Genomic DNA, 21076 nt, shown 5'->3' on the forward strand with positions numbered 1-21076 from the left:
TGTATAGGCTGATTCTTCCACTTCACAACCACTAGTCGTTTTTTCATATCCATTTTGCATCGTGTTTACTAACCAGTCTATCAGAGGTGCCATTCAATGTGGTACCTTTTGTTTGGTTCCCAAAAATACCCATGTTGTGTTACTCCTGCTGTCCTATGAATATTGTACTGACTGGTTTTCGCTTGCCAGGCTGTGTTGGAGAGCCCATGGCCGAGCAGGAACAGAAGTGGTTACTTTATGTGGACGAAGGTACGAAGCGTGTTGCGTGGAGTGGCACAGTTCAAACAAGCACTTGGAAAGACACCATCTTCAAAAAGCCCAGCCTTGGTAACCACAGGTAACAACCAGGATATTATCTGTCTTACACATGAAGTGGGACAATTGTTTTTCTTTTTCTATCCAAACAGAAGTGCAGATTCAGTTAACATCCTGTTTTTCTACCCAATCCGAATGTTGCCTCACCGCTGTAACCCACTTCCTGATCAGGGCCTGAAAATTCTCACCAACCCACTCTCCTTTTCACTAGCTAAACCTAATTATTGGACATTTCCAAGTTACTGAAACCTGGAAGCATGGGCCCACTATGAGAAGTCGCCTTGAGGCACCTGACCAGTAGTGGCTGTGGTAAACTAGCACTACCGGTTTTTCTCCCTAAGCCTGCAATAGCTCAAAACAAACATCTTCTTGTAACGTACAACCAAGTAGACTAATAATAATAATAATAATAATAATAATAATAATAAAACAGGTTTCACAACCCAGTGCTGTCAGTCTCCTTCAGTTTTTTTAAACATCTTGTAACAAATATTTGTAACAATGTTTGGCAACAAATATTGACCAGCTCTCTAATTTGTAGGCTGTTGAATAACAATGTTTTAGCCATTGTAGTTGCTGTCAGGATATTTTTTTATTAGTCACTGACAACTGTTAGAAAGCTTAAATGCATACTAACCTCCTCTGTTTCTGTGCAGCCCCGGTTGGCACTGCAGGTGGGAGCGATGGTGACACAGTGAGCCATGGCAGCGTGGACAGCTCGAACGACACAAACAGCGGAGAACACACGCTCTTTGTGAGGAACCTCATCACGCTCGACTCCACTGACAAACACTGCAGCACAGGTACTGCTGCATCCACTAACATTTACTAGCAGCTTGCAATTATGTAGTGTTTTTAAATTATGCTTCGTGGCTGTCTTACAACTGGTGGGTTAGTAACAAGTTATGAAAGATATGATTTACTATTTTATTTTGTATTATGTCATAAAATATACAATGACCACTATAGCCAATGATGTTGCATACAGGGATGGGAATCATTTTCCCATTGAGATCAGTCAAGGCCTTCAGTTTGAGCTGAGACACCTGTGATTGTGGTCTCCACTGATAAGCTCAATAATCTCAGCTATGACTTGTAACTGTGACATATCAGCCGTTATACAAAGAGAATAGTCAGCAACATCCTCATTAAGAATTGGTTTCCACAGTTGAAAGGAATCGCTTTAGGATGCGATGATGATACCAAACAATATATTGAACTGGAGCCAGACAGCTGCAGATGCACATGGGCACATTGCATTCTGGGGCTGTAATATGATTATTTCACCTAACATAGTGGTACACAGTTGGTGGTATGTGGTTTATTAGGGAGTTCATGGCACTGCGGTCTGTACAGTCAATAAGAAAAAGACAGCTTTGATTGTTCTATAGCAGAGACCAAACTGACCCTTACCCCCTAGAGAGCCATCCCACTAATTCAAGCTTTAGGGATGAATATGGGGAAGCTCACATTGCCACGGCATGTGATAAACCTACTGCCTCAGGGGTGGAAATAAGACTCCTATTCCACAGCAGTTTGATCCATCCCTGGTTTTACAGTGAGTTTAATAAGACACACCTGAGCTTGTTACCTATACACTGGGGCTAATCAAGCACATATTAAAACCTGGAAATGGTGAAACGGCTATGCAATAGGAGGAGTATTTCCATTCCTGTGCTTCAATCCAGCATGTTTCTCTATGACCTGTATCTTAATGGTTCAAACTAAAACAAACCTTTCTGAAATGTTATTACTTGTTCTATGGGTTTCAAAATATTGTCCACATGTGAAGTTTATTTAAAAAAAAAAAAAAGCTGTAAGGGAAATCATTTATTGTTTCAGATTCTGCAAAAAGACATTACCAGCTTGTTTCGCAGACCCTGAAATAAATCAAATATGGTAGACAAGCATAAGGCGTACAATAATTCAAATAAGCCAAGCATAGTATAGGTGTGACAATGGTCTGGAACTGTTGGTGTCTTACATGGTTAGAGTGGTAGCCAAGGCCAGATATAAAAATGATGAAGTCCAGCACGCTATGCTGCGAACCGTAATTGAGGTCAATATGACATAGTGTTTCATTAACCTGTCTTGCATCTTATCTAGAGGGCATTATCCAACTAAAAACCAGAATTGCATCAATTCCTACCGAAATTCTCAACAGTCGATTTATGTAGTAATACTGAAAAACGTAGTAAAATGTATAAGATGCCTTTTTTTCAATGTTTGGTATCTTGCAAGCCTGTGATATCATCTTATTTACTCTACATATTTGGCCCAGCTTCTTCCTAACTGCTTTTCTTTTCCACTAAGGCTCTTTCCTTTGTCTGTTACTAAAGAGTCCCTCTCTTTTACTTTTGTGTTTCTGCTTCTGCTCTCTGTGCTGTCTCTTTTAGTGCTGCATGTGTCCTTGGCTGTCGCAAAGACGTGTGTGAAATGGAGCTTTGGATGGGAGGGGAGTGTTTTGTTCTGCTCTTAAGTAGAAGTGCTTCAGGTAATAGCCCTCTTGTAGTTTCTGTGTCATGGTGTATTCCAAGGTTTGCCTATATCTCAAAGCTGTGCTAGTTTTCTTATTTTAATTTGAGGATATTTATGCGGAATACAGTATGTCTACTGGGATATTGCTTTCAGGGATGTACAGGCCAGTTAGCTGGTATCCAGACCCCGTTTGTATGTGCAAGGGAACGGAATACTTTAATCCAGGGTAGGGTATATCCAGACAAGTTCTATTGGGTATGAACTGTATTTATCACAAGTGAAACCGATATTTTCTGAAGTTTTAAAAACACGGCCATAGGCACATGGTTACAGCCTCATAATGACCTCACCATTTATAAGTACTAACCTTGTAAAAGACTAACCTGGCTGCAATTTTGTGTTGCAGTCTGTCCAGTACTGCTTACCTGTGGGTGGCAAAAACAAGCAGGAAGCTTTCTTATGTGTTCTATAGAGCGCTGGACTGAGCTGCCAATGGTTTGTTCGTTTCTCCAGGGTGTTCTGAAGATTATATGGTAGATTCTGCAAAATTATTGCTGATGTTAATTCTGCTAAGACTCTGCAAGTTAAAGCTGAGCCTGTGTCAATTTCCTTTAGACCAGTGGTGTCAAAGCATGGTCCTGAAGAGCCATTCCACTCCAGGTTTAACAGCTACACTTAGAAAATGAACTGTTTAGAGGTCTGGATGGAAGTTTAATTGGTTCAATTAAGTCATTTAGAATAGGGTTGGAACAAAGACCAGGAGTGGAAGGGCCAACTTTGGACACCCCTGCATTAGGCTTGTTTGCTAAACAGTTTCCTCTGAGCTTCATTTTTCTTTTGTCAGTGATGGTGCCACCTGGTGTTATGTTGTGATGATGCAGTCAGTTGTTGTGAAAACCTGATTGTATCTATTCAATTAAAAGTTGTTTTCTAAACTTTGACATTTTTATATGTACCGGTAATTCGAACTGGATGATGGGAGAAAAAAGGGTTTTGTCCCCTAACAGGGAACAGAGGCAATATAGGATTGGACATTCTCAATATCCTGGCATATACATGTCCCAATTAGGCATTAAATGATAACATTTGTAAAAGTTTCATATTTTGTTCTGAAAAAAGTGGCAGATGATGCAATGCAATATTCATGATCACTAATGTAAAACACAAAGTTCTGTATGAAAAACGCTCAACTGCTCCTTGTGTTTTCCATGCATCAGGGGCTCAGTCTGACCAGGGATATGGTTCCAAGGATGAGCTGAGAAGGGACTGCTCTGATGGAGCCATGGTCGCTATAGCATTGTTGAAGACAGGCCCGTCCAGCAAAACCAAAGCAAAGAAAGATGGTAATGTTTACAGTAAGCTTTCTGATGCATAGTGTACACACCACCCACCCACAACTGAGAGTGTGTAGGAAAGCTTATATTGTGAAATAAAACACAACCACATAGATACAGTATATACAAAATAATGATAAACAGTCAATCGAGTTAAACCTGGCATGGAATAAATGTTAAAAACTAATAAAACATTATGAAATTAGAAATGGTTTTGGTTCTAAGTCTGACGTTAAAGTCTTAATGTATTAATCTAAGGCTCCCAAACTTAGCTAAAGTGTATAATTTACCTAAGACATAGGAAGACTAAATTCAATACATGTAAAATATGATTTGTCCATGTGTTCACTGTGTGCTTCATTTAAACCTTTACAGTACATTAAATCAAACTCCTTGAGCATCAAGGAGCATTGCAAATCATACAAGGGGTCCTAGTGCTTAAAGATAACTATTGAAATACTGTTACTGTTCCACTAGACTTTATAGAGTCATTACGTGAGTGCTGTCTTGGGTGCCGTGCAATAGAGCTTTGAGTCTAGAAACTTCTCTTCTAGTTGGCTATCATAGATCCATGTTGATTAGGCTAGATCAGTGTCTCTAAAGAAGTAAGAACCAGAACCATGTAGTGATCTGTCACTTCGGGTCAGGTTTCATTTTGTTTTGCTGGCACTGCAGTGCTGTAGATGGGCCTGGTTTTTCTAATATAATGACAATATGGCTGATCTAGCCTACACGCCATATATCTATGACAGGCAACTAGAACAAAGAGCAGCTCCTTCACAATTCAGTGCATCTTAACACAGATTTATCAACAAAAGTGAGGGGACAGTAAAAAAAAAACAAAAAAAAAAAAAAAAGGAAAAGAAAAGCAGCTGTAAAAAATGTACTCTTACTCTTTTAATATTGTAATGCTGCGCCCTTTAAATATTTTAAGACACTTTTTCTATACATGATTCACCATAGTTTCTGCAGTGTTATAGCCATCACTTGACAATGTTGCTGTTAATAATGCTGTTTTATTTTCAACCATTTTGAGGTCATTAAGATAGTAAAAAAGTAAAACCGCTGTCTATTGGCAGGAGAGGGTGTGGCTAGCTCCTGTGGAGATGAATTGTCTGTCACTGAACCCCAGAGCCCCATAGACTCGCCAGCCTGTGGACACAGCATTGTGAAACTATCCTCTGGGAGCTTTGACAGTGGGAGCAGTAGAGCCAGCAGTGGTAAGTCCTGGTTTAGCTGCTTCTGAAGTAATATTGGATACTGGAGACACCCACAGAGTAACATTGGAGCAGTGCACTTGGATAGCTGCATTGAAACAGTTTGATTATTATTCATGTAATAAATGTATACATAAGTTCAGGTAGCAGGCTGTGCATTTCAGTAGACTTTTTTCTGTTTTATTATTTTATTAATGATGCAATACATAACAAAATACAATTTTGTAAGAAACTAAATGTTTCAGCTAGTGTCTTTTTTTCCCCCACCCCGTGTCTTGAAGTTGTGGATGCAATACAAACTAACATGGCTCCTGCAGGGTTTTCATTCCAATTTAAGCTCTCAATTAATATAATTGATCTAATTTATTTGTTCAATTGGATATATTTAATATTCCCGGCAGTAGTATACTGAAGCATTTCAAATGCTGAAATAGCTGCTTAATCTTAACACTGATCGGTCACGGTCCTGGTGGGCCATTCCACTCCAGGTTTAACAGGTAAAATGATACAATTAACTACTTCATCATGTAATCTGATTGGCTTGTTGCATTTAATTGCTGTCCACTTATCACTGCTTACGTGCACTGTGGGTCTTTCTGCATTTTTGCACAGATATGCTATCTTGATATAATCCATTCTGTAAGTGCAGTAAGAAAATATTCTGGTCTTCCAGACAAACATAGTCTCATTGGATGGGCCTTTATGAAAATTTAGGTAAAAGCCCAGTTCTGGTTGTGCTTTGGTATTTTGCACATTAAGGTGTTTTCCTTTTTGACCTGTCGCAAAAAAGTGAGGTACTGGCAAAAATTAGTAAATTATGTAATTCCTAAGCTATGTATTAGTGTGCTATGGCAGTACTTTATATATTGCCTTGGAAACTGCATTACAAATTCTGTGGCTTTCCCAGTTTGAATGTGTTGCACAATCGTTTGAGAAAGCATAAATTACACGCATGCATCAGCGTGAAGAATTTCTGACCTCTGTAAGCCTTATGGAACAATGTCGGTGTTCAATTTCCATCCATTCAGAGCAACACATGAACAAGTATTTCCTTACGTTTTGATATATTATGCAGTACTGTATATAGATATGCATATCTTTGTAATGACTAGCCAGTGCATAATTTATACCGTCTTATTTAATTGCCTTTGTTTTTACAGTAGCTTTATTTAGCTTTAGATTTGGCCTTCGTTTTAAATCAACATGCAGTACCTTTCCTAGAATACAACCAGTATTTCAGGAAATCCCCTGTACACTGACGCATATTGTTGTTGAAGGTAGAAGTGCAAAGGCACACTAGAAAAATAAAAACCCAGAAAATGAAAGTATTTAGAATTTCTAAGACAGAAACATATATAGAATTTACTTCACAGACAGTTAGGATTTAAGGTTTACTGCATTAAACTCTTATTTTAAATATAGACAAAAGATGAATTTATTTTCTGCAGCTTTTACTTAAGCAATCTGTGGTTTTCCTTGCTGCTTTACTGCCCCTAATGGGTTGCCCAGAAACAGTGAACCTAGATGTAGATGTACAACTGTGTGACTACAGCACATTCTTTTCTGTTTGATTTGGCTGGTAAAGCCCCAGGGCTGCTGTTCACTTCTTTCCCCAGGTCCCATTGAGGATTCTGTTGTTGAAGAGGGTGCGCCAAAGATTCCCCGCAGACCCAGTGATGTAGGGCAACAGCAGCAGCGGCAGAAAGCTTTTACAGAGCGGAGCTGTAGCTTCAGCACAGACAGCCGGGCAGGTATGCTGATGAAGAAGGGGAGCCTGGACATGAGCCCTGACGAGATCGCCATCAAGATGGGTGCCGACGCCAAAATCCTGGCTGCAGCCCTGTCCAGCACCAAAACCCCGCCACCTGCAGATACCGGCACCAAAGCCAAAAGAGAGCTGTCCTTCAAAGGAATAGGGGAGCAGGAGAATGACACAGAGAGCAACATGCCTTCTAAGCTGCTGGAACTTTCAGAGGACCACGTGGAGAGTGATGTGGTAGACAATATGACAGGCCCCCTGGTGGACATGGGAGAGATGATGGTGCTCAGGAGCAAGTTCCGGGATGGAATAGAAGAGGGCCCATCAAAGCGAAATAGCTTGCACTCAAAGCCTGTCGAGAGGGAGGATGTGAAGGAAGGAGCTGATCCCTTGTCTCTGTTGTGGTCAGAGAGTGTGGAGTCCATATCGGCCCAGAGCGAGGAGAAGATTGTCCCTGTTGTGGTCTCCAGAAACCTTGCAGATGAGATTGAGATGTACATGAACCTAAAGAGCCCCTTAGGAGTCAAGTCCACCAGCATGGAGCTCCACAAGGGGCAGGTGAAGCAGGAGGATGCCAATTCAGGAACAGCAGTCCTTGAGCGCAGGTCCAGTCTGCCCGTTGAGGCCGTCCCGCAGACAGCCTCTGTTACACCCAAGCGCAGCCCGGCCGTGACACGGTCCAAAACATTTACGGGGAAGCCCAAGACCTCCAGCCAGACGCCCACCCGGGCCCAGAATCTGCGCTCTAGTTCCCTCTCTGCTCTGGTGCGCTCCTCCCAGCATGGCTCTCTTGGCTCTGTTATGAACAGCATCTCTGGCCTAAAGATGGACCACCTGCTCTCTGGACCCAAAATGGATGTTCTCAAGTCAAGCATGAAACAAGCAGCTAACGTGGCCAGCAAAGTGTGGGGAGCCGTGGCGTCGGCCTATAGTTATTCAGATGATGAGGTTAGTCCTGTGTATTGTCTAGTTTTTTGGCAGGAGTTGGCCTTTTGCCCAGCACTTGGCCATATTCTTGAATGCCTAGTTAAGCTCACGCTATACCCTTTTACAAGTAGAGAGATTCCAAGAGCATAAGTACAACAACTACTTAAGAAGGGAGTATCTTTTGATGAAATGTCAAGTCTACCTGCTACCAATAAAATAAAAATGTGAAAAAGTGTTAATTTGGGGTTTTGCAGACCAAAAAGGCCATAAAATAGACAAACCTAATAATAGTTGCATTAAAAATGTGCGTCTGTTATCCAGAAAATCTTCTAACCAAACTGCTTTTGTTTTAATGACCAATGATTTAGATTTTTTTTTTTTTTTTGGAGCCCCCTTTCGCCCCATTTGAGAACATTTGTCCTTTCCTAAAAAGCAAAATGTTGAAATTCTGTTTTATAAATCCCATTTGAATCAAACGTAAACAATAACTTTTTAAAAGGACAGTGCGTCAAGCAAAGTCTCCTTGTGTGATAGAATAACACCACCAGCCCCACTCTGAACACAGAAACGTACATCCCATGTCATATTTTTTTTAATATCCGGTCACAATTATTTAGCTTTTAATCATTATTTATTAATTCATTAGTTTTTATTTCTTCATTCTCAGTCATGTTTAAGCCATTTGCAAGTTTAACTATTGTTGTTGTTGTTGTTGTTGTTGTTGTTGTTGTTTGTTTTTAGTTTTTGTTAAATTGTGTATTTTGAAGGATGAAAATTCCCGCAGTAATAACAACTTCCCTGTTGGTTTGGAAGACCATCTCCGAGGAGCAGGAGGAGGAGAGAGCCCAAGCTCCCGGGGCGTGATTCCTGGCCTGGCCTTAAATGGCCTGACTCGGAGCAGCACCAGCTTGGGCAGCAGCAGCAGCAGCAGCGACACTGGGAGACTGCAGCACTCCACCTGTAAGCCTCCACACAGTCGAGTTCACCACTCTAAAGCGACCAATCAGAGCAGTGTGATCCAAAGGGCTGTTAAATATGTCATCCACCCTTTTTAGCATTCTTTTTACTTACAGTACTGTTACTAATAAAACATTGTGTATACAGTTACTAGTTATGAATAAATAAACAACAGGTATAATTTAAGCCTTCAATGAGCAGGTGAAGTCACAGAGCTGAGCTTGAAGATACTGCACGAACAAGTAACTGTGATGTGATGGGTGTTACAGAAATAGGCTTTTAGCCCAGGTGGTAAATCTGGAAGAAAAAAAACAACGCAGAATCAATGTGGGCTAGAGTAAGGAACAAAAATTCAAAGGGAATAATAATAGGGGCATGCTATAGACCGCCAAATTCAGATACTTAGCAAAATAATCTGTTGTACAGTGACATTAGAAATGCGTGTAGCAGAGGAGAAGCCATATTAATGGGGGATTTCAACTTCCCCCATATAAAATGAGAAAACCTGATGGGGAGCACAACAGCTAAAATTGAAATGGTAGAAATGACAAATGACTGCAATTTGTCAAGGCACCAATTAGAAGGGGCATGCCTTGATTTAGTCTTTTCAAATATCAGAGACAGAATAACTAAACACAGGTCAGAGAACCATTGGCAAATTTAAATCACAACATAATCTCATTTGAAGTGCTTTTTAAAACCCCAAAATTAAAGACTAAAGCTAAGGTTTACAATTTTAAAAAGGCAAACGATTAAGGAATGAAACAGTTAAACAGAAGTAGATTGGAGTAAAATAGAGAAAACATCCACAGGGAAAGGATGGCTATTTTTAAAAAATGTAGTACTAGAGCTGCAAAACAAATGGATCCCAAATATAGACAAATCAAAATCTAAAGTAATGTCCAAAATGGTTTAAATCAGAGAAAAAAGGCACTTTACAGTGTTTAAAAGGGATCAAAAACAAAGTACACAGAAAGAGTACTTGAAACTGCAAGCATAAGTCAAAAAGGAAGTTAGAAAGGCCAAGAGAGAGATAAAAATGAACATTGCCAAGGAGGCTAAAACCAATTCCAAAAAGTGTCTCCAATATTATAACAGTAAAAGAACATTCAAGAAGGAAGTAAAATGGTTCAGAGGTACAAATGGCAACATCATAGATGAAGAGAACAAAATAGCAAATATATTAAATGATTACTTTTCATAAGTTTTTACAAAGGAGGATACGAGCAACATGCAGCACATGTCGACCTGTTCCTATCCAGTTTTAAATAACTTTAGCATAAGAGTAAGAAGTGTTAAAGGGACTAGGAGCCCTTAAAATAAACACAATCCCCTGGGCCTGATGAGGTCCTCCTAATAGTACTCAAAGAAATGAAAGAAGTTATTTACAAATCGCTACCGTGCAATAGTCTCTTGAGACAGGGGTTGTACCAACAGACTGGAGAATTGCAAACGTAATACCGATCCACAAAAAGGGAGACAAAATCGAACCAGGTAACTACAGACCAGTAAGCCTGACTATTATTATGTAAACTTATGAAAACTACAATAAGATCCAAAATTATGGTAACAGTGTCCTGGGAGACAGTCAGCCAGTATGGTTTTATGAAAGGGAGATCGTGTTTAACTAACCTGCCTGATGGATAATTGCAAAGCATGTGACGTGGGTTATTTAGATTTGCAGAAAGCTTTTGATAAAGTCCAGCATAAAATATTAATTTTCAAACTGAAAGCAGTAGGGATTCAAGGAAATGCATGCTCATGGATTATGGAGTGGTTAACATGTAGAAAACAGAAAATACTGATTAGAGGAGAAACTTCAAAATGGAACAAGGTAACCAGTGGTGTACCACAGGGATCAGTATTTGGTCCTGTGCACCTCCTAATCTACATTTATGACTTAGATTCTGGTATAGTAAGCAAGGTTGCCAAATATTTTTACAAAAACCCGCCCACTTCTTCCTGAAAACCTACCCAAAACCCGCCCAATCAGGAGCGTAAGTTCTGACATCACAATCACCTCTGATGATGTTCCCTATTGTAACAAATAGCAACTACACTATTTGCAATTGCAACTTTTTTGTGTTTTATGTGCTTAATTACCAGGGATCCTAGGAATCCGTTTGCTAAGAAAAAACAGATTTTCTATGCTGTTGGGAGAATTTTTATTTTTACACTTGCAAAAACCATGCAAGGCTTTTTATTTATTTAAATTTAGTAAAATTAAAACTTCAGTAAAACTGCTTCTGCTGAACGAGGCACACTGTCAGTATCACATTAATGCTGAAAAGTACAGTGGCTCTCAAAAGTATTCATCCCCCTTGGACTTTTCCACATTTTATTTTGTTACAACATAGAATCAGAATGGATTTAAGTTTTGAGTTTTTGCCACTGATCAACAAAAAAAAAATCCATAATGTCAAAGTGAAAACTAAAATCTACAAATTGTTCTAAATGAATTACAAATACAAAACAGAAAATAATTGATTGCGTAAATATTCACCCCCTTGAGTAAATATTTGGTAGAGGCATCTTTGGTAGCAATTACAACCATGAGTCTGATAAGTCTCTACCAGCTTTGCACATCTGGACTCTGCAATGTTTGCCCATTCTTCTTTGAAAAATTGCTCAAGCTTCGTCAAGTTGGATGGGGACCTTTGATGAACAGCAATTTTCAACTCTTTCCACATATTCTCAATTGGATTGAGGTCCGGGCTTTGACTGGGCCACTCCAGGACATTTACCTTTTTGTTTTTAAGCCACTCCAGTGTGGCTTTGGCTGTATGTTTGGGATCACTGTCCTGCTTTAAGATGAATCTTTTTCCAAGTCCCAGGTCTCTTGCAGACTTCAGCAGGTTTTCCTCCAGGATTTCTCTGTACTTTACTGCATCCATTTTGCTCTCCTGTCTGCACAAGCTTTCCAGGCCCTGATGCAAAGAAGCATCCCCAAGCATGATGCTATCACCACTATGCTTCACGATAGGGATGGTGTTCTCAGGATGATGTTCGGTGGTAGGCTTCCGCCAAACATTGCACTTAGCGTTGAGGCCAAAAAGCTCTATTTTGGTCTCATTAGACCATAGAATCTTCTTCCACGTGGTCTCAGAGTCTCCCACATGCCTTCTGGCAAACTGTAGCCGAGATTTGATGCAAGTTTTTTTCAACAATTCTCCAGGGGATAGTCAGTGTCTTGGAAATGTTCTTATATCCTACCCCTGATTGGTGCTTTTGAAGAACCTGATTCCAGATTTGCTTAGAGTGTTCCTTCGTCTTCATGATGTAGTTTTTGTTAGGAAATGTACTAGCCAACTCTGGGACCTCCCAGAGATGGGTGTATTTAACCTGAAATCATGTGAAACACACAGGTGGACTCCATTTAACTAATTATGTGACTTCTAAAGACAATTGGTTACACCAGAGCTTATTTAGGTGTGTCGTAGCAAAAGGGACGAATACTTACGCAATCGGTTATTTTCTATTTTATGTTTGTAATTCATTTAGAACAATTTGTAGATTTTATTTTTCACATTGACATTGTGGACTTTTTTTGTGTTGATCAGTGGCAAAAACTACTAATTAAATCCATTTTGATTCTATGTTGTAACACAATAAAATGTTGAAAAGTCCAAGGGGGGGGGGGGGCGCGGTGAATACTTCTGAGAGACACTGTAGCTGCAGTTTACTTAAGTATCCCGTGCGTTTTTACTACTCAACAAACTGTTTAAAGATGCCAAAAACTGTAGAAATCACACCTAAATATCGGGTCAGTGAGTTTGGCAATATCCAGCCAGGTGACAAAGACTAACTCGAGGTAAACTAATATAACTACTATTGTTAGTTTTTTATTATTAGTACACTGACGTATTTGTAATGTGTAAAGTAAAATGGTAGGCCTACATTTGTTTATTATTGATTGATAGCACTCTCATGAGTTTGTGGAACTTCCTTTGAATTTGAAAGTGAACCAATTAATGCTTCCTGTAAAACCTGACTGTTATCGAATAGTACTGTTTGTGTATCTTATAATGTGACGAGGGGGGCACTCAATTTTAGCCATTTATTTTAATTGCGGAATAACGCTGATACGAATCAATCAGAAATTTTAGAAAGTGCTACGTTTGTAGCCCAGAGTAATAATGGAATGTACGTCGTATCACAGATATTGATGCATGTTATTGTTACAATGTTTAGCAACAGTGATGTAAACACTAAGGGTTGTGTATCATATAGCTGAGTATTTTGCTTAAATATCATAAATATTTTAAAACTATTGAAAATATATCCAAATGTAATACACGAACAAATGCCCAAAATTAGCTCTAAAAATAGGCATCAGCCCAAAGCCATTTTTTCATGCACAATACAAGAAATACAATCCCAATTGGGCATGAACCCGCACAATCTGGCAACATTGATAGTAAGCAAACTTGTTAAATTTGCAGATGACAGAAAAATAGGAGTAGTGGCAAACACTGTTGCAGGGGCAAAGGTCATTCAAAGTAATTAGACCGCATTCAGAACTGGGCAGACACGTGGCAAATGACATTTAATGTAGAAAAGTGTAAGGTCCTGCACACATGCATTAAAAATGTCCATTATAAATACCATATGGGAGATACTGAAATTGAAGAAAGAATCTATGAAAAAAACGAGAAGTTTATGTTGACTTAGAAATCTCTTCATCTAGACAATGTGGGGAAGCTAAGTGTTAAATTTAAATCAAGGGAAGTAATGTTAAAACTGTACAATGCATTAGTAAGACTTCATCTAGAATATTGTGTTCAATTCTGGTCACCTTGCTACAAAAAGGATATTGCTGCTCTAGAAAGAGAGCACAGAAAAGCAACCAGAATTATTCTGGGTTTAAAATGCATGTCATATGTAGACAGGCTAAAACAATTGAATCTATTCAGTTTTGAACAAAGTAGGCAATCTGATTCAAGCATTCAAAATTCGAAAAGGTATTGACAATGTCTACCCAGGGGAATTTTTCAACCTCAAACAAGAAACAAGGACCAGGGGTTACAAATGGAGATTAGAGAAAGGGGCATTCAGAACAGAAAATAGGAGGCACTTTTTTACACAAAGAATTGTGAGGGTCTGGAATCAACTCCCCAGTAATGTTGTTGAAGCTGACACCCTGGGATCCTTCAAGAAGTTGCTTGATTCTGGGATCAATAAGCTACTAACAACAAAACGAACAAGATGGGCCGAATGTTCTCTTCTTGTTAGTAAGCTTTCTTATGCTCTTAATCCAGTGCTAAATATTAACTGCTTTTTACATTCTTCAGTGTGACTGTTAAACAAACAACAATGTGAAAGCAATTATAGCCTACAATTTGATTGTTACTATTAGTAAAGCGTTTGTGAGTGAAGTGTTTTATCTGCCATAGAAATACATATCATGTAATACTATATTGAATGTTAGTTTATTGTACTTGTTTGTATGTACGATTTTCTTAGTAGTATCTTAAAAGAGTTTTAACAAGTTTTTTTTTTTTTTTTAACTGCCAAGCTTTTTATCCAAGACTTTAGTTGCGGTTTGCAAAATGTCATACTTGTTATCAGTGTGTGCCATGCAGTGCATACAAGAATCTTTCTCATTGTGTAGATGTGACCCCAAGAAGTGTGAAAGGACCAGAATCTGAAAAATCCGAGCCTAGTTCATCTCATCATGCCAGTACCGCAAGCATATATCAGAACTGTGCAATGGAGGTGAGAACTGAACACACATTTATATATTAGACTTAAAAACAGCTTGTGATTAATTATATGACAAGTCCAATCTGTTTTCCGCCCTGTTAGATTTAAAGTTTCTATAGCTCTATTTGTTTTAATGAAAGTTCCCTGATCATTGTTTATTTTATTGTTAAATGGCAGTGTGTATTTGGCATTATACTGAGAGAAACTCCAAGAAATACTTGTTTTGAACTTTCTTGGTTATTTTCCACAAACTCACGCCAGTGCACGGAGACCAAATTTGTTTCAGACCTTTTATTTTTTTTAAATAGATACATCCTCTTCTCCCTTCTAGGTGTTAATGTCCAGCTGCTCGCAGTGCCGAGGGTGTGAAGCCCTAGTTTATGATGAAGAAATAATGGCTGGATGGGCTGCTGACGATTCTAATTTAAACACCACATGCCCCTTCTGTAAAAGCACTTTCCTTCCTCTGCTCAATATTGAGTTTAAAGACCTCCGAGGCACTGCCAGGTGATTTACTCCTTAAAGTAATTAAATCGGTAGACAAGGGTAGAGCAGTGTTGGTCAGGTCTAGTTTTAATGTTTGCTGGAATCTTTAAGTAGGTGTAGCGACAAAGTTGTTGTTTTTTCTTTTGTATAAGAACTCATGTGCTGTTGTATTTTTCTTTTGCACTTCAAGGCATATTCAGGCATACTTCAGAACAATGTGCAGTTTTAACAATTTGAAGAAAAAACAATTGCCATCATGCAAAAGGTTTGATGAGGCGCTATTATGAAAAGCTCCTATTAATATTTTATTTGTTGCACAGTTTTTTCCTGAAGCCCAGTACATCTGGGGATAGTATACACAGCACTAATGTTCCCATGACAACGGAGCCTGTGGAGCAGAAAACCAGCCCTACAGCTCCTGCAGCAGCCAATCTGATTCGTATTTTAGATTCACCACAAGCCAGTCCCTCAGCAGCTCCAGAGCTGACTCCTGAGGAAAAGGACAGGTAACTATCAAACAGTATGAAGATTGGTGTTATGATCTTGGAACAGCAAATGGTTCATTAGTTGTCATCTTAAACTTGGCTTCATGTGGTGGTGGTGGTAGTTTAACCAGAACTAACCCATGAGACTGATCTTTCCAAGTGACACTGAATGGCCTATCGAAGCATTCAACATTATGTACCCTGTTAATGTATTTTATTCTCTCCTTCCCATATATTTCACCATTCACAATTTAGTTCCATTTTCTTTCATTTTTATCTCATGGGGTTAAGGGTACACATCCAGAAAAAAACAAATATAGGTATCTTCCATATAAGGGACAATTCTAATAAATTATTAAACAATTTAGGTAAAAACAGTGACTTCGATTAGGAAAAAAAAAAAAAAACTAAAAGAAGAAATTTGACATTCACCTCCAATGTTTCTGATTTACTGAACAGTGAAAATACACAGGGTGGCCAGGCTGACCCATTGGGGCTGAACGACAGACTCCCACACAAACGAGGGGCGTCTTTGACGCGAAGCAACAGCGTTGGGGGACCCCTGCAGAACATGGACTTTTCCCAGCGGCCTTCCCATGGCGTTTCAACAAGCAGCCTTCCCAACAGCCTGCAGGAGGTTGTGGTGAGTTGCTGCATTAAACCACAAGGCTGTAACTCCCCATACACGTGATTCCAACCGCCCCATAGCATATCCATATGAAACAATAACAACCAGGCCCAGACAGCAACCTCCTGCTACTGTACAAGATTGGGTTTTGTTAATTGACATCGAATGATGGTGACTTGTCAGCCCTTCTAAAAGTTTACCATAGGAAAAGCACAGCAAAGTGTAATAAAGCATAGTGAAAGCATGGTAAAGCACATGGCATTGTAAAGAATAACAAGGTATGGTAAAGTATATTAATAAACTTGGTAAACAATGGTAAGGGCATGGTAAAAACATGGTCAAACTGCAAAAATACTGTGGTCAGCTTTTGTAAGGAAACTCACAGGGTAAATGGTTTAAACTGTCAAGACTGGGGTGGAATCACAGTAAGGTGATCTTACCAAACCTTGCAGGAATCAATTTATTTATGCAGATTATTATTATTATTATTATTATTATTATTATTATTATAATAATAATAACTGCATAATCTTGTATGATTGTCCAATAGTATTAGTGCTCCAAGTTTATAAAGATGATTCAAAGTCTTTAATGTTTCTATTCTAGCTTCACTAATCTTCACATGAAACTAGTATGTTTTTGCACTATTTGAGAACACCTAACCTGCTACATGAAAAGTTGTAATTTTAGCAGGGCAGACAAGGCTATAAAGATTATTGTTAAATTCAATGCCGTCAAGTCTTCTTTTATTTGCTTACATGTTACACTTTTTATTAAAAATCATCAAAAAATGTTGATTGCTCTTATATGAACAATACCAACGCACTTTTGGACACTTGTGAATTACACATTGTACAATTGTGACATTGTTCCAAGGATCCTCTGAGCCTGACTAGGAGGCCCAATCCTATGCCAGTGTCAGTCCCTTACCTCAGTCCTCTGGTGCTACGCAAAGAGCTAGAGTCTCTGCTGGAGAACGAGGGGGAACACGTTATCTACACCCACAAGTTCATCAATCAGCACCCCATCATCTTCTGGAACCTCGTCTGGTACTTCAGGAGACTGGACCTCCCCAGCAACCTGCCCGGCCTTATCCTAACATCCGAACACTGCAATAATGGAGTACAGGTCAGTCAGTGTCTGTGTGTGACATCAGATAGCAGATGTTTCCAAAGTTAGTAGTAAGTATACAGCATAATGCACTGTTTTAGTGTGTTACCTATTTTGGGGTGAAACAATTCCATCTTTGCTTCCTATGCTCCTAGACACGGTGGGACATAATGGGTTAATGAGCTAACCTCTCACCTCTGGAGACCTAGGTGTGAATCTGGCTTTAAGTAGGTCACAGTGATAGATGTTTGGTATCACAAAACCACCACACAATTTGACAATTGTCCCTTTTTGACTTAAGGATGGATTAAAGAACTGATTCCTTACATTTTATCATGGCAGACCCACCAGGGCATGTTTTGTGTTTGTGGAAACCTGATACAGTAATCCATCGTGTATCCGACTGCGGTGGGACCAGAGTAAGGACGGATCTGTAAAAAGTCGGATAAATGAATCCTGTTTTAAATACCATTGCACACAGCTGTAACAATTACTGATATTCACACAATTATTGGTTTGAGATTCAGCTTTTATTAGGGAGCTCCCCTAAATCCCTTGTTTAGAAAGATACAGGGTATTAATGCTTGTGATAGAGTAGCCATGTGGGTGCGTGCATTCGCGGTTGAATGACAGGCAAAAGATTGAGGTGAAAGTTGAAGTTGATACGCCCCATAGGCGAACAGGATTTATTTACATGTCAACACAATGGCAGCACACGGAGTACTTGCAACACAGTGTATGAAAACTTTGGTGGGATCTACAATCTCTGAACTAATCTGCTCTGTCCATTAATAAACAAACTCCACCTACTCGCTTGGCTATGAACTAAACAAGCTTTTGTCTTTCCTACTGTATTTTCTAATGTTGTAAATATATTAGTTAATGGCTGATTTCTCCACATGCTAGAGCCTTCCAGATTTTCAGTAATGACCTTTCTCCCCCTGTTCTTGGCAGCTTCAACAGACGTCTCTGTCTCAGGACAGCAAGCAGGTGTTCGTGCAGCTACTGTGGGACAACATCAACCTGCACCAGGAGTCTGGAGAGCCCCTGTACCTGTCCTGGAGGAGTTTATGTAATTGTAGTTAAACATACATGTATTCACTGTGAAACCCAAAGGAACCCCTCACTGCATATGTATTCATTCACTTGTATTGAAAAACAAATACAACCTCTTAGGTTCATGGGCTGTAAGAAGCTGGTGGCTGTCTAGTCAGTGGAAATGTGGGTATATTTGAGGGGTTCTGGATTCCTGGAAAAGGTGTGTGGGGGGGGGGGGGGGGGGGGGGGGGGGGGGGGATGATATACTTCACTAAAATTTCAATGTTACTAAATTGCATTTTTATTTTAAGACTGAGTTTCCATCACTGTATAAAATTAAACTGAACTGTTTACATTCATAGTATATCCATCACATACAGTGCTCCTCCCATTCAACCAACAAGACTGACTTCCTGCCTTGTACAGTATTGTACACCTTTTAAAACACCCTCCTCTTAATCACCACATTTTCTGACTGAATTAATATTGGGTCTTAAAAGAAGAAACACTAATATTAATGTTGGCCAGAAAGCTCTCCTGGTGAAATTGCCATTCAAACCTCCCACTTGTGTTCTCTTATAACAGTGGAAAAGAAAGCTTTACTGTCCCCCACGGATCACCAGGAAACAAGGACTCTGCTGAACTCCATTGTGCGAAACATCCAGACTAACGATGTGTATGGACCCATCAATCTGCTCCTGAGGGAGGTCAAGAAGCACCCAGACATTAAACGCCAGAGGTGGGTACCAGGTATTGAGTTGTACAGGGCCTTGGGTATTGTGTCAATCGGCTCATTACAAAAGCAGCTAGAGTCATGAGTAGTCAAACTCTTGGTTTGGAGCCAAGAGGATTAAAAGAATATCATATAATATACAAAAGTCCTTTTTATGAAGTTGCTTAAAGTCACCATGAAAGGACACACTGTCTTATTATTTTTCATTTAAAAAAAAATACAATTCGTTTTCCATTTATTCTTGACTTGCAGTTTAATAGTTTTAGATTTAAGATAGATTTGGTGTGCCAGTTATGTTTTATGGAGGCCTGTGGATAGTCTTAAATCTTCCAACTTGGCACCTCACACTTTGTACTGTAAATCATGCTGTCTGTATTAGAGAATACTGCATGGGGTAGAGTGGGATATGAGAATCTAATGCTCTCCGAGGGTGGGTTGCTTATTGTACGGAGCTTAATCTATTTTCCACTTTGACAACGTGCGCTGGGGTCATGCTCTGTTGCTGGTGTTAATGAGCGCGTGTTTCACGAAATAACCAGCCAGTTATTAGGGGAAACATCAATCGGATGAGCCCATTGAAACAACTGCTCACCTGTTATTGGTAAATTCGATATGGTGATCTGAAACACAACTTAAACATGTCTGACACTCTGTGTCTAGTTTTTGTGTTTTGTACTAACACTCAAATGTTATTAACTCTGGTCTGCTTACTCTCTTGCAGGAGCATTTACAGAGAAATCCTGTTCTTGTCACTGGTGTCTCTAGGGAGAGAGAATATTGATATCGGTAAGATAGATTTTATATATGGAAAAAAGACTGCTCTCTGATCCTTTTGACTTGAAAAAGAAACCACCACCCCATTAAAAGCAGCATATATATATATATATATATATATATATATATATATATATATATATATATATATATATATATATATATATATACAGAGATGCTGCTTTTAATGGGGTGGTGGTTTCTTTTTCAAGTCAAAAGGATCAGAGAGCAGTCTTTTTTCCACTAGCTTGTGTATTTTTAAACGTTTGGAATAAAGTACAATTAATAAGTAAATGTCAAACGTATGCTTTATGAAGTGTTGCTTTACGGTGCCCAGTTGTTTATCTCATAAAATCAAGCACTGTCATTTGGAGTGCAATCATCAATTCACGTGTGTGTGTCTATATAATGTGTGTGTGTGTGTGTGTGTGTGTATATATATATATATATATATATACACACACACACACACAATGACACACTGATGCACTATAAAAACACAACAGTCTTAAGTTTTACATCAATAGCTCATTGGGCACATACATAATGTTTTCAGAAAAACGCCAGGTGCTCAATGTTTGATGTTTTGAATTGTTAAAATGATTTGATTTAAGAATCTGTATAAATAGCCTTTCAAAAAGACATGATTTTAATTAACACAAGAACATTGAAAGATACGACCATGCCCTGCTTGAGTAATGAAGATCACCTGGTTACTATCAGCATGATTTGAAGGCGGACTTTCCGTGAGACAAGTTGCCTGGAGAATGAGATGTTCTGCTTCAACAATCTGCAGACTAGTCCAGAGAAACCAGGAAACTGGAAGATAACCTGCGCATCAGCAGAATTACTGCAGTTCGCCGTCTGCATGAAAATGATTTGCATTCTCTGAGGCTGTTCAGGGGTAACATGTTGACAGCTGAGTAATGAAATTGCCATCTTGTGTGGGCCAGAGAACATCTGAGGTAGAGAAAGGAATGGAGTGCTTTATTCACTGATGAATGGCAGTTTGCCCTTGACAGACCTAACAGAAGACAACGTGTGTCAAGATGTCGTGGTGAGTGTTATGACGACTGTTGCATTGTTCAGCCAACCGGTGGGGTGGTGGAAGTGTGATGATGTGGGGAGGAAT

The 21076-nt window shown here is 39.2% G+C and overlaps 1 protein-coding gene across 3 annotated transcripts in view; it reads left to right on the top strand.

Annotated features, from left to right (window-relative positions):
- Positions 1–21076, top strand: part of LOC121321667 (DENN domain-containing protein 4C-like) — an 86339-nt gene that overhangs the window by 62168 nt on the left and 3095 nt on the right. For all 3 annotated transcript variants that reach the window (XM_041260666.1, XM_041260661.1, XM_041260671.1), the window contains 14 exons: positions 190–337; positions 972–1118; positions 4011–4136; positions 5207–5347; positions 6961–8051; positions 8798–8990; positions 14599–14702; positions 15022–15197; positions 15497–15682; positions 16121–16304; positions 17166–17417; positions 18354–18471; positions 19023–19176; positions 19892–19956. In XM_041260666.1, the coding sequence (XP_041116600.1) occupies positions 190–337; positions 972–1118; positions 4011–4136; positions 5207–5347; positions 6961–8051; positions 8798–8990; positions 14599–14702; positions 15022–15197; positions 15497–15682; positions 16121–16304; positions 17166–17417; positions 18354–18471; positions 19023–19176; positions 19892–19956 (3085 nt within the window). The remainder of the gene's footprint in view (positions 1–189; positions 338–971; positions 1119–4010; positions 4137–5206; positions 5348–6960; positions 8052–8797; positions 8991–14598; positions 14703–15021; positions 15198–15496; positions 15683–16120; positions 16305–17165; positions 17418–18353; positions 18472–19022; positions 19177–19891; positions 19957–21076) is intronic.

Source organism: Polyodon spathula, chromosome 1 (assembly GCF_017654505.1).
Source record: "Polyodon spathula isolate WHYD16114869_AA chromosome 1, ASM1765450v1, whole genome shotgun sequence".
NCBI lineage: Eukaryota > Metazoa > Chordata > Actinopteri > Acipenseriformes > Polyodontidae > Polyodon > Polyodon spathula.